We start from the raw sequence: 12,039 nt of genomic DNA, 5'->3' as shown, positions 1-12,039 counted from the left end.
ACGTTGTTTTGGGAAGCCAGACATCAAGGCGCTGTGTTGTGAGATCGTTGGGCACAAACAATTCCTTGGCACGCTCATGGGAGGAGCCAAGACGCCATCTTGCGGGGAGACGTGGGCCAATAAGGGAAGAAGGCTTTAAACACACTCCAACGTCACTTCGGCAGTCTCCGAGAGAGTGCACTTAGTTCTTCTGTTAGGGAAAATAATTCCACTCTCGTGTGAAAGACTTTTCTGGTCGTTTATTTCTCTCAATAAACGAACACGCATGATTGTTGAAGGAATGTAGGTTGTGTTTGGTTAATGGAGTCAGATAACTAATTCGAACTATTTGGTAAACGGTACATTTTGATAATTAAATTCCAACAATTTAAGCTAGCAACAGGTTGTTAATCCCTGCCAGCAACAATAAAATAACAAGCAAGCTGTACACACCCAAAGCGACTGAAAAGGTGAGTTAGCTGAAGTTGGTCATAGCTGTGGCAGGTAGCTAACTCTACTAAAAAGGCCAGTAGCAAATGTATTCATACAGAACAGCCAAGAATAACAATAGCAGCTTTCAGCGAGCCACAGCCTCCACCCAGGTGGATAACTTTAGCAGCTGAAGGAAGAAGCTGTTAAGAAAGCCAGCAAAAGATTACACGGAAGAGCTAACAAAAATAGCAGCTAGCTGCGAGCGATATTATACAGCCCAGAGGACAACTTTAAAAAACTCTCTAAAAGATTGTAAGAGCAAGCTTTATTTAAATGGAAGAGCTAATAATAACAAAGCAGCAAGCGGCAAGTCATAGCCTACGACCAAACATCTACCTGTAGCAGCTAGCAGACAAAGCTGCTAACATACCCGATAAAAATTGCAAGCGCAGCTGCCAATAGCAATCATGGGGAACTGAGTGCCTAACTTCAGTGGGAAAAGCTGCTAAAAAAAAATAGTAAATGAATTACAAAAGCAAGCCTTACTTACAAAGAGCAGCTAACAATGAAAATGTCAGCAAGTGGTGAGATATAGCCGGCAACAGAGTGGCTAACATGTGGTTTGTTCCCCCACACGAAACTGTACTGGTTTTCATGGTTACTAGTAGGAGATGCCTCCTGATTTGACTCATATACAGCACCTTCAACATCTGCTTGCCATGGTTTTTCAGTGTACAGCGGTGTTTGTGTGACAATACTGATACTAGATCCCAAATCACCTGGGAAGGATTATTTTGTTTTTAAGTTTTGAGTATCACATTGTACAATACGCATTGCATCATTTATGGCTTTCATTTTTGTTGAATACTAAACTTTGTGGTGATATCATAACATCCAGGCTAAAAACAACTTTTTCAGGATGGCTTCCAACACACAGTAGTATGTCAACACTTTTATTGTATATCATCTTATTCGATCATGTTGTTTATTTTTTTTATATTTCTCTTACTTTCTGAGACTGTGTGATAGTAGAATTTTTTTGTACTGTATTTATTAATTCGGGCTTGCAATGATGCTAAAGGGAAAAAAAACAATCATGGAAAAAAAGCTTGTTTTTAATCAAGAAAAGAACGCTACCCTCGCTAAGTTGCATGGCTGTAACCAATCGGCGATCAGGACAATTTTTAACTCCACTGTACCAGCTCAAATATCATAATACCAAAGATAAATCAAATTAATTTTTCCTTTACCTCATGTGTGGCCCCCTTCTCAAGGTTTCTTTCCACAGGCTGGTATGTTTGAGTTTTTCCTTTACCTCGTGTGTGGCTCCCTTCTCAAGGTTTCTTTCCACAGGCTGGTATGTTTGAGTTTTTCCTTTACCTCACGCAGGTTTTTGTTCAGGGAATGGTGTAATAATAGTCTGTAGTTTTTTGAGACTTTTTGTGATGAAGGGTGTCACAAAAAAACACTACTTGACTCGAATGACGGGACTTGGCGACCATCATATTTGGGGCTCAGCTGTGAAAGTTGGGTGGCTGGTGTAAGATCTATCGGGATAAGGTAGCTTAGCAAAATCCTCATTTGGGCTTCCGTAGTAGCCAAACATGTCAGCTTCTTCACGTTGTGTCATTTCCTTACACAGTTCTCAACTAAACAATTTCCTGCGCGTGTGTTTATGCTTATCATTTGAATCAATAGTGTTTAACCCTACTCGGGGTCGATGTATTATAGACACTGTCGCTTTAAAAAAATCAGATGTCACCTCGTAGTAGCTCTGCACGGCATTAATGAAGGCTTCGTCCGCTACAATCTGCGTTTCCCCATTCAGGAAAGCCTGGAAACGCTCTTTAACCGTCTGCAGCTGCTGCTTATTGATCTAAAACATAAGAAAAAAAACAAAAACAAAGGATATTGTCACATCAGAAGCACAGATTTAAAGGCGACAACACAGCACGTTTTATTCGGTCTAAATAAATAAATAAAAATGGCAGATAAGACTCCCGCCACAGAGACTGGAGGCAGCGGTCGGTTTACGCCCCGAGCCCTGGCAACCGTTGCCATGGCGACCACCACCGAAGAAGTCCTGTGTGATTACAGCTTCCTTAATGGGGGTCAAAGTTGACAGCGACAGAGGAACCATCTGTCTTACACTCTTAATCCAGCGGAATATCATCAGCGTCATACGGAACGGAACGGGTACGCCGAGTCGTCGACACCGTCGTCCGGGACTCGAACGTCGAACGGATTACTTTTTAGGATTGGCTTCTAGAACCAACCCTCGCTGCACGTATCAACTAGAAAGCGAAAGAGTGAAAAAAACACAACTCATGACACTCTTGTGATTGTTCTGTCCACGTTGTGCTTGTTTCATGTGTTGTCTTTCTTTCATGTTTAGTTGTTAGAGCTGATTGATGTCAGAACATTATGTAGGGGTTCTATCCACGCAGGAGCATGTTCCCTGCGGTTTTTCCTCTAGCGCAGGCGTGTCCAAACTCCAGCCTGGGGGCCAGTTACAGTTAATATGGGGCAGTGATAAAATATTCACCCCAGTATAAAATACATGTATAGAAAAATAAACGTAATTACTGAAAAAAAAACAAAGAAAAAACACCATTTCCCCAGATGATGGCAGTAGCCCCTAGGCCACCTTGTGAGAATTTTAGCCCACCCCATTTCCAACATGGCGACTGTAAATTAAAAAAGGAAAGATGACTGTGAGGGAAAGTGGAAATTGGAGTATTCTTTTCGCCTAAATCTGAAAAAGCTCTGCCTATTTTGCAAAGAGACTGCAGTTGTTTTCAAAGAATAGAATATCAAGAAGCTATGCCAGACGAAACATGCCGACTACAGAAAGCAAACTGGAAACTCCGCCGTCTAAACTTGAAGCAACTGGAAGCTGTTTGAACGGCACAGCTGCGCTTCTTCATGAGATCCCGTCAAATGAAAATGCTACAAAGGTGAGCTACGAGGTTGCGACGCTGATCGCAAAGTACTGCAAACCATTCAAGGAGGGTGAATTTATTTAAGATTCTTCAAAGAATGCCAGGCTGAACAGTGATCTCACACATGTTCATCTTTCCAAATCTGCCCCAACTTTCTCAAAAGTTGGGAAACCTCTCCTTAAGTATTTTGTTAAATTATAACTAATTGTCATACCTTCATGTTTTGTTCAGTTAGGGGTAGTTTGGGTTCCAAGATACTCAGCCTTTCCTTCATTTTTTTTTTCAGGTACAGCCAATAGGAATGGCTTGGATTCCATGGCCTTGTCGTCATGGCACTATAGTTATTTGTCAATCCATGTGTGGGGATGCTTCTGGTGTTGCTTTTATTCATATTTTGTTCCATTAGAGCAGGTTAATGTTAAAACTTTATGTAGTGGTTCTATCCACGCGTGTGTTCATTGTGGCCTCTTTGTTTTATACTTTGTTCGGATCGGTCCCGTTGCCTTAGTTTCATGTTTTGTTTAGTTAGAGCTAGTTTATGTTAAAACATATACTGCCTTTCATATTTCATGGTTTCATCATCACCACACTTGCGTTTTCGTTCTCTCCATGTGTTGGGATGCTTCCAGATGTTGCTTACTTTCATGTTTTCTTTTGTTAACACTTTTTTTGTGGAAACATGATAGAGTTCTTCTATCTGCGGGCGAATATGTTCCCTGGATCCCCTCTATGTTTTTTTATTCAGTTAAAACAAGGTGGTATTCCGTCACATCTTGTGTCGTCCTACTTTCTTTTTTGTTCCCGTGCAAAAGAGTTTGTCTTCCTGTTTTATTTTTGTTCAGTTAGATCCCATTAGTGTGTCACATTATATTTCATGGCACTGTGTTGTGTCTTCCACAAGGTGGGAATATTGACGTCTTCCTTTTATGTTTTGTTCCGTTAAAGCTGGTTTGGTGTTGGAACATAATGTAATTTTTTACACATGTGTTCCTTCTGTCTTCTTCCTTTTATTTTTCGTTCAACAACAGACATATTATGTTCCAACAAATCCTGTGGCTTCTTTTTACAAGTTTTGTTCATATAGATTTGGTGTTTAAACACGGCGTATCAGGGTTGCGTCGTCGAGCTTGTGTTTGAGTAGCTAAGATGTCTTACAGAGCTTTAAAATCCTCGCAAACCAATACTCAATCAATTATACCAATGATGTACTACTACATTTTAAGCATTTGGGATTTTGAAAAGAACAAATGTTATCTAATAACATAAAAACAATTCTCAAATTCAATCACGAAACCAAACACACTGCGCCTCAACTCATTGAGTGGATTTTGTTTCTCTCTTTGAGATCAGCGTGATCGCTCAGTGGCAATGTCGATCGATTGGAACTGGAGCAGCTGCCGGGAATATCCGTCAAACGGGATCGCTCGAGTGGGCTTGCCCCGTCCTGGTGCCGATGGTGACATAACAACAAATGGTTGAGTAATCCCGGATTACAACATCTACAGAAGGAGATGGGATTGAAAGAGGACTCATCAGGGAAAGAGCTGTCATTGGAAACAAGGCTTACATCTGGGAAGGGGTTAAGGGGGAAAGCACTTGCCACCAAGAAAGTCTCGAATGCTGAGCTATCAAAACGGATTTCTGTCCCAAATGTAATAGTTGGGGTTTTATCCAAAGACTAGCATTAATTGAGGTTTAGTTAAACTTGCAAGAATGACTTTTTGTCATCATATTCACTACCCTTGTTAAGTGGTGTGTGATTTAATGAAGATCTTAAAGGATCTGTCAAAATACTTGAGACCAGCCAGCACTAGTAGACCCATTGTTCAGAAAACTCATTTGTGAAAAGAAAACGTAATTTAAATAAAATTTCTCTACATTTGAGCCAAAAGAAATGCTCCAAAGCTATGCTTACCATAATAAAGTATAACACGCCTTACGACATTCTGACCAAACTGTGTGGAATACCATGTATTTTCAGCCCCTCTTGACGGTATTTTCCCACAAATTATTTTGCAAAAACGTACAAACTGGTTTTTGCACGTCAGACTGTGCAAGTTTATATGCCTCTCAAGTTTATATGCCTCTCGCTTGACGTTAAGTAAGAAGCTATTGGTTTGTGTCACAGCACCATTAAATCTAATGGCTGAACCCCCACTCAAAACACTCGCTTCCCCTCTCTTCGACCAGTGAGGAATCTCCTGTAACAAACCTGACCGTTTAGCTATTGGTCCCAAGGCTTGCAGCTATGCTAAAGGGACTAGCAAAAACATGATGACCATTAAAAGGGTGCTTGCAATTATCAAGAAATACAAAAGATGGCACACGCATCTTTTCCATTACCAAGTTGGGCTAATCAACAATTGGGACAAATACAGGGTGTCCCACAATATGTAAACACATTTTAGCAGCTGATAACCCAATTATTTATTCTTTCTTTACAGAGTGAACCCAGGCAGCACGGCGGCTCATTGCTTCGCGTGTCTGCGGCACAGTACTGAGGACATTGGTTCAAATACTATCCTTTCTGTGTGGAGTTTGCATGTTCTCCCTGTGCCTGCATGGGCTTCCTTCGGGCACTCTTGTTTCCTCCCACATTCTAAAAGCACGCATGTCCAACTTGTCCCTAGGTGTGAATGAGCGAGTGAATTCTCTGTGTGCCCTGCGACTGGCTGCCAAGCAGTTCAGGGTGTCCCCTGCCCACTGCCCAAAGATAGCTGGGATGGGCTCCAGCAACCCCGCGACCCTACTGAGGATAAGCGCCGCAGAAAATGGATGGATATAAAATTACTGTGCTGTTTGTGCATTCTGCCTCGAGAGCGTTGTACCTCGGACAAGAAGTGTTAAACGTCATTACGAGACGAAACATGAACATGAATTCAAGGAGGAGACAGACAAGGTGGAGACAATAAAACGCGCTGTGTCCAGGTACGGCCAACAAACACAGACTCTGAAAACCATTGTCTCAGCTAAAAACACCACCACTGAAGCAAGTTATCACATTGCTCACTGCATACATAGCAAAGCACGGAAAACCATATCTACTGTATCGGGCAATCATTTGTTTAAAAAAAAAAAAAAAAAAGATCCCAACACAGACGAACTAACAAAACAACAAAATGTACAAATGAATGCAATCATATTGATTTCTCATCTCTTCCAAAGGCTGATGTATCGGCAATTTCCGTAATGGCGGTTTGCACGGGAGATGCTAATTGTCCGACGGCCCGGTGGATGAGTATCAGTCTCAATGGAGGCTGGGATGACTCACCCGGCCTATAATTACGCTCTGCTCGCGGATGTGTGAGAGGAGCGTGTCGTGCGAGTGTCGTGCGAGTGTCGTGCGAGTGTCATGCGCTGGAGTAAAAACACAGCGGGCGACTGGCAAGCCTTTCATCATTAGCGGCTTACATGCTGTCCTCATGAATTATGCACACAACATAAATTGTTACCACAGACGGAGACGCTCAAGAGGGTTTTTTTTTTCTTTCCCCGGGCTCCACCCACTGAGAAGACTCCCAGGCCATGATTTAGTTACCTTACTACTCAATCCTGTGAGAAATGTACAACTAATAGTAAATAAAATTAATACATTATTAAAAACGTTTTGGCTGTGAGGAAAATAGTATTAGCTTGCATTTCATCAAAACTAAACTTATTCTGAATCGCTTTTCTTATAGCCAGTGTTGAAGAAGATGATGATGATCGAGAATTCGTCTCATACGCGTTCACAGAGAATGCAGGAATCAATGGCGTGAGAGGGAGCTCTTGTTTATTGTTGCAACAATCTCAACACGACAAAACTCAGAGAATCTCAGATATGCGTGGGTCTTAATAGTTTCAACACAGCATGTGTAAACGGTGCAGCCCGTCCCTTTCACGTGGCATGCACAGGGTTCCGTCCTTATTTGGAAGTGTTTTTAAGTTTGGGTGAGTTTGCCCTTTGCCGTTATCTCTTGTCCTCCCTTAAGGAGGATTGTTCATACTAATTCGTCCGCCGAGACCTTCCCGAAATGTAAGCAACATTTCTCCCAACTGTAAGCAAGTCTTTCTACATGTCAGCAAGTCTCCTGAACAAATGTATGCAAAGCTATTCTACAAATGCAAGTTTCTATTCTACAACACCAGCAGCCAATAAAAACATTTTTTTACTGGCACCGATGTATTACTGGCAATAAGAGCTTGTTGTTTTTGCATAATACCCCGTTGTATTACTTTAAAATAAATTCTATTAGCGCTAGTTGGTGTTGGAATATTTTGTATTTCTGTTCCCTGGTTCCTCTTTCTTTTGTGTTTTGTATAGTTAGAGCTAGTTGTTATTCCAACATTTCACCCATTGTCTTACTTTTATGTGTTAGAGCTGGCTGATGATGGAATTAGAGGTAAGATCTATCTATCTACCCTGGTCATATCCCTCGAGAGGGGTGACCTACAGCAAGACAAACACATACACAAAAACAAAGAAAGTAAAAAAGGGAAAAAGTAGCAAAAAAATTACACCAAATTTTGGAACCATGGCCAACCCAAATGCCCAAACACCCAAACAAGTTGGGCACCTCGGCACCCAAGTTGGTCATGCTTTCGTCCCTCCTGATGAAATAGGACACAAGCCCACATTTCGGCACCCAAACGCCTTCTTCGGATAAAGTACGCACGGCGCCGAAATGCAGCGTGGAGACACAGCTTCGGGGTCGCCCCCTCAAATCAAGTATGGACTTCGGCCCCGAAGTACGCGCGATGCTGAGGTGCAGCGTGTGTTACTCAAGTACAGTTACTTTGGAATAATATCACTCAAGTAAAAGTAAAAAGTAGTCATCCGAAAAATTGCCTGAGTAAAAGTAAGTGTATGCTGTGCAGATCCTCCAAGAAAATAAAAAACAAAAATAAAAATGTCGAGAGAAGCCTTAATGACTTAATGATTCGGGCCAAATTTGGGTCCGAGGCCAAGATCTTACCTCTCGTTGGAATATTATGCAGTTTTAACTTACATGTATAGTATCTGTGTCCCCATTTTACGTGTTTTGTACAGTTAAAGCTAGTTGTGATTGCAAAATATCCCCTGTTGTCTTATATGTTTTGTTCTATTTGAGCTGGTTGGTGATGGAATACTATGTAGTTCTGTCCATGTGTAAGTATGTTCCCTGGATCCCCTACCTTGTGTGTTTTGTACAGTTGGAATTCCAATATTCACCCAATTGTCTTACTTTTATGTTTGATCTGATAAGAGCTGACTAGTGTTGGAATATTATGTATTTCTATCTAGCTGTATAGTGTCCGTTTCCTCTTTTTTCATATTTTGTACAGTTAGAGCTAGTTATTCCAGAACATCCTGTTATTCCAGAACATCATGTCTTACTTTTATGTTTTGTTCCGTTAGAGCTGAGAGTGTTGGAATATTATGTAGACCTATTCACTTGTGAGTATGTTCCCTGTGTTTTCCTTCTTTTGTGTTTGATAGTTATAGCTAGTTGTTATTCCAACATTTCCTCGTTGTCCTACTTTCATGATTTGTTCTGTAAAACTGTATCTTGCACTTTCATGTTGCGATAATTTAGATCCGTTCAGTGTCTCAACATGATTTAGCAGGGATGCATCAACGAGCCTGTGTTTCTGTAGCTTTTACATTTTTGAATTCTGAAGATCCTAGTCAATTTCATGGTTTTGTTTCTGTATAATATCAGATTCGGATTTATTTTCTAAAAAGTAAAACACTTACAAGATGGTATTTTCTGTTCACAGAATCAGCTTCTCCAGTTGCGGCATGAAAAGAAATGACACGACAAGCAAGCGCCTGTGCTTCATTCATAGAGTTACTTTAACGGCAGGCAAGAACAGGAATGCACGTTTTGCCTCTCTTATCTGGCGCCTCTCACCTGTTCTCTCGATAGCCACCCGTTCGCTTGGACTAAGAAAAATGAATTATACGTCCCCCTGTTCCCTTGACAACCGATTTAACCCCCAATTGCCCTACTTGGCACGAGAGAAAAAAATACACATACAAGCCGATTGTGTAGTGTAGTCACCAAATGCTAATTCCTAATTTGACAGGTTTGTGATGAAGATCCACTTAACCCCTTGATGGAAAACAGTCTTTTCTTCGATGTACGTTGTCAAAAAGAATTAAGCTGATGGACAGTGGCATGCACGCCTCTGTACTTCCTCAATTATCAAATATATTCAATTACCATAGGGTTTTTATGTTCCAGCACAAACTAGTTAAAAAGACGTCCAAAAGACATCTTGGTTGAACAGTGAAATATAAGAAAGGCATATTTAAAAGGGAAAGGAATGGGTTTACGGTGGAGTGCATAGCTTGGGGTGTCCTTAAAATGAAATATTTCTTCCATTAAGTAGATGTTAATAATGCCCAAGTGGGTTCAAAGAGCCAGTATAGATATTTTTTTTCACCGCACCCCTCTGCTTTTGTCTTACTTTTACCCTTAGGGTTCGCCTACGGAGCGCATAATGTTGGGGGAAAGGAGACAGGGGGAAGGGGAGGAGGATAGTGATTTTTTTCTTAACTCTAGGATGAAAATAGTGAAACCGGAAAAGGACAGTTAAAATACAGTCCAAATGGTGAAGCAACAGTTGTGCAGTTGTTCTTTATTTTTGTTCAAAAGACTGGATTTGTACCCAATAGGACGGTCAATACATAACCCAATATCGGGAACTTTTTGGAACTGCATTACTGAGCGACAAAATTAGGAACAAATTATGTGGTTTAAAACAAGAGTGGACCTAATATGGTGGACTTGGTACGATTTTAGATGTCTCTTTTTTGGTCTAAATCTGACCCGAATCAGATTCAGCCCAATTTCAATGTCCGTAAGACAATTTTTGCTAGTTTAGAACCTGGCAAATTGCTGCTGCTGCTGCTTTTTATTTTTAAATCCGTGGTGAAGCAACAGTTGTGTTGATGCTCCTTATTCTTCTTCCAAGGAACGTCCATTAATGGACTAAAATCGAAATCAATAGGCTGGGCAATACATAACCTTGGAACCCCACCACTGAGCGACTTTATTTGGAACAATTAACACATGTACTATATAACATGTTAAACTACATAAATAAACACGTTTGAAAAATAAAATATGGTGTAAGAATATTTTGTAAGGGAAAATACGACAGTTTGTAAGGGCATGGAGCCCTGGAGCTTGACAGGTATGTATCATCATCGAGTTACTTCTACTCCTGTTTTCTCATCACTATTCACTCTGCTTTCTTTCCAAAGCTGAAATGTTTCACAGTTTTCATTGGAAAAGTGCTACAATTAAGATGTCCGAAACCTAACGAGAGAAGATGTATCCCAGATTTTTATATTCAAAAGGCACCTGTTGACGCAACAGTCTTGTTTCCTTCGATCCTTCCATGTTTTGTTACCTTTTGTTGCCTCCTGGCCATGTCGGTGGGCTGCTTGGCATTGAAGGGATGCGCGATGCACCTCATGACGAAAACGTAAAGCTGAAGTCGCTTCTTCCTCTCCTCCTCGTCCCTTTGCATCTTGTCCACGTCCTCCTTCTCCTTGTCGCTGGACAAAGACGGACAGGGGCTGGAGCTTCGGCCGCTTCGACCACCGCCGTCCCCGTCGACGACGTCGGCGGCATCTCGGTTCGGAGGCGGCCGCCCTCCTTTGGGGTTCTTCGGAACCGCCGCGGTGGTTTTCACCTCGTCTCCTTCCTCCTCACTGGAAGACGGGTCCAACATTTTGTCCGACAAGGAATGGACTGGAGGAACCCAACCGAGCTTCTTCTTTTTTTTCTCTTCTTGAAGGCGACACCTGTTTTCAAGCTAGGCTACAACTCCACTACCGTTTTAGTAGGGGAGGGGGGGTCAACCCCCGCGGAGGCGAAAATAGATACTTGTATAAAATGATAAAACTGAAAAAGAAATATTTGACACCCCCAAAAAAACTAAAAAACAAACCTAGCTAACCTGACTTTTCTCGAAGCGTTTTTTTACGCTCTTCGAGGCTTCAATGGCATGCGAGTGCGCAGGAGAGAGGGAACGAAAGAACGAAAAGAGAATTAAAAGAATCAATCCAAAATGAAATTTCAATTAGTCTGGTAAAAGGGAAAAAGCTACTGTGGCAGCGAGCACGCGCAACGCCACGGCCACCTGATGATATCGCGTGCGCGGAAAAGGAGGCGCCAGGCGGAAGAGGGCGCGCACGCGCGGCGGGGAGGGAGCGCCACGGATTCGCATCGTTGGGAAGGTTTTTTTATGACTTATATTTTGCAAGTGAAAACATTTGTTCAAATGTTTTGAACACGTTCAAATGGATAATAATAATAATAATGCAACACTGCTTTGTAGCGTCGAAAGGGAATAAATTGGGATATGTTTCTCTTTATTTCGCTTTCTCTCTCTATTTCTCTTTTAATTTCTTGCTTTCATTTGCTCTCACTCTCTCATTCTATCTCTCCTTTCCTCTATTCCCCCCTTTTCCTTCCCTCTCTCCTTCTCTTTATCCCTCTCTTACTTTCTCTTTTTCTTTCCGTCTCTCTTCCCTCCCCTCTGTCTCTCTCTCTTTCTCTCCCTCTTAATTTCAACTTTTCTATCCCTCTTTCTTTTTCTCTCTTGTTTTCTCTTTTCTCTCTCCGTTTCACTTTCTAACGTTTTCTGTTCTTTCTCTCTCTTTCTCTCTCTCTCTCTCATTTCTTATCATTCTATCTTTCTTTGTTCTTTA

The 12,039-nt window shown here is 41.5% G+C and overlaps 1 protein-coding gene across 6 annotated transcripts in view; it reads right to left on the bottom strand.

Moving 5' to 3' along the window:
* Window positions 1-11,489, bottom strand: part of cadpsa (Ca2+-dependent activator protein for secretion a) — a 164,950-nt gene extending 153,461 nt beyond the window's left edge. For all 6 annotated transcript variants that reach the window (XM_088337707.1, XM_088337708.1, XM_088337710.1 and 3 more), the window contains exons 1-2: window positions 10,734-11,489; window positions 2,174-2,287 (exon numbers count right to left, since the gene is read on the bottom strand). In XM_088337707.1, the coding sequence (XP_088193833.1) occupies window positions 2,174-2,287; window positions 10,734-11,057 (438 nt within the window). In that variant the 5' untranslated portion in view covers window positions 11,058-11,489. The remainder of the gene's footprint in view (window positions 1-2,173; window positions 2,288-10,733) is intronic.
* Window positions 11,490-12,039: the final 550 nt, after the last annotated feature.

This window comes from Urocampus carinirostris, chromosome 6 (assembly GCF_059441175.1).
Source record: "Urocampus carinirostris isolate Australia breed hairy pipefish chromosome 6, RoL_Ucar_1.0, whole genome shotgun sequence".
NCBI lineage: Eukaryota > Metazoa > Chordata > Actinopteri > Syngnathiformes > Syngnathidae > Urocampus > Urocampus carinirostris.
This window is presented reverse-complemented; position numbering and strand designations above follow the sequence as displayed.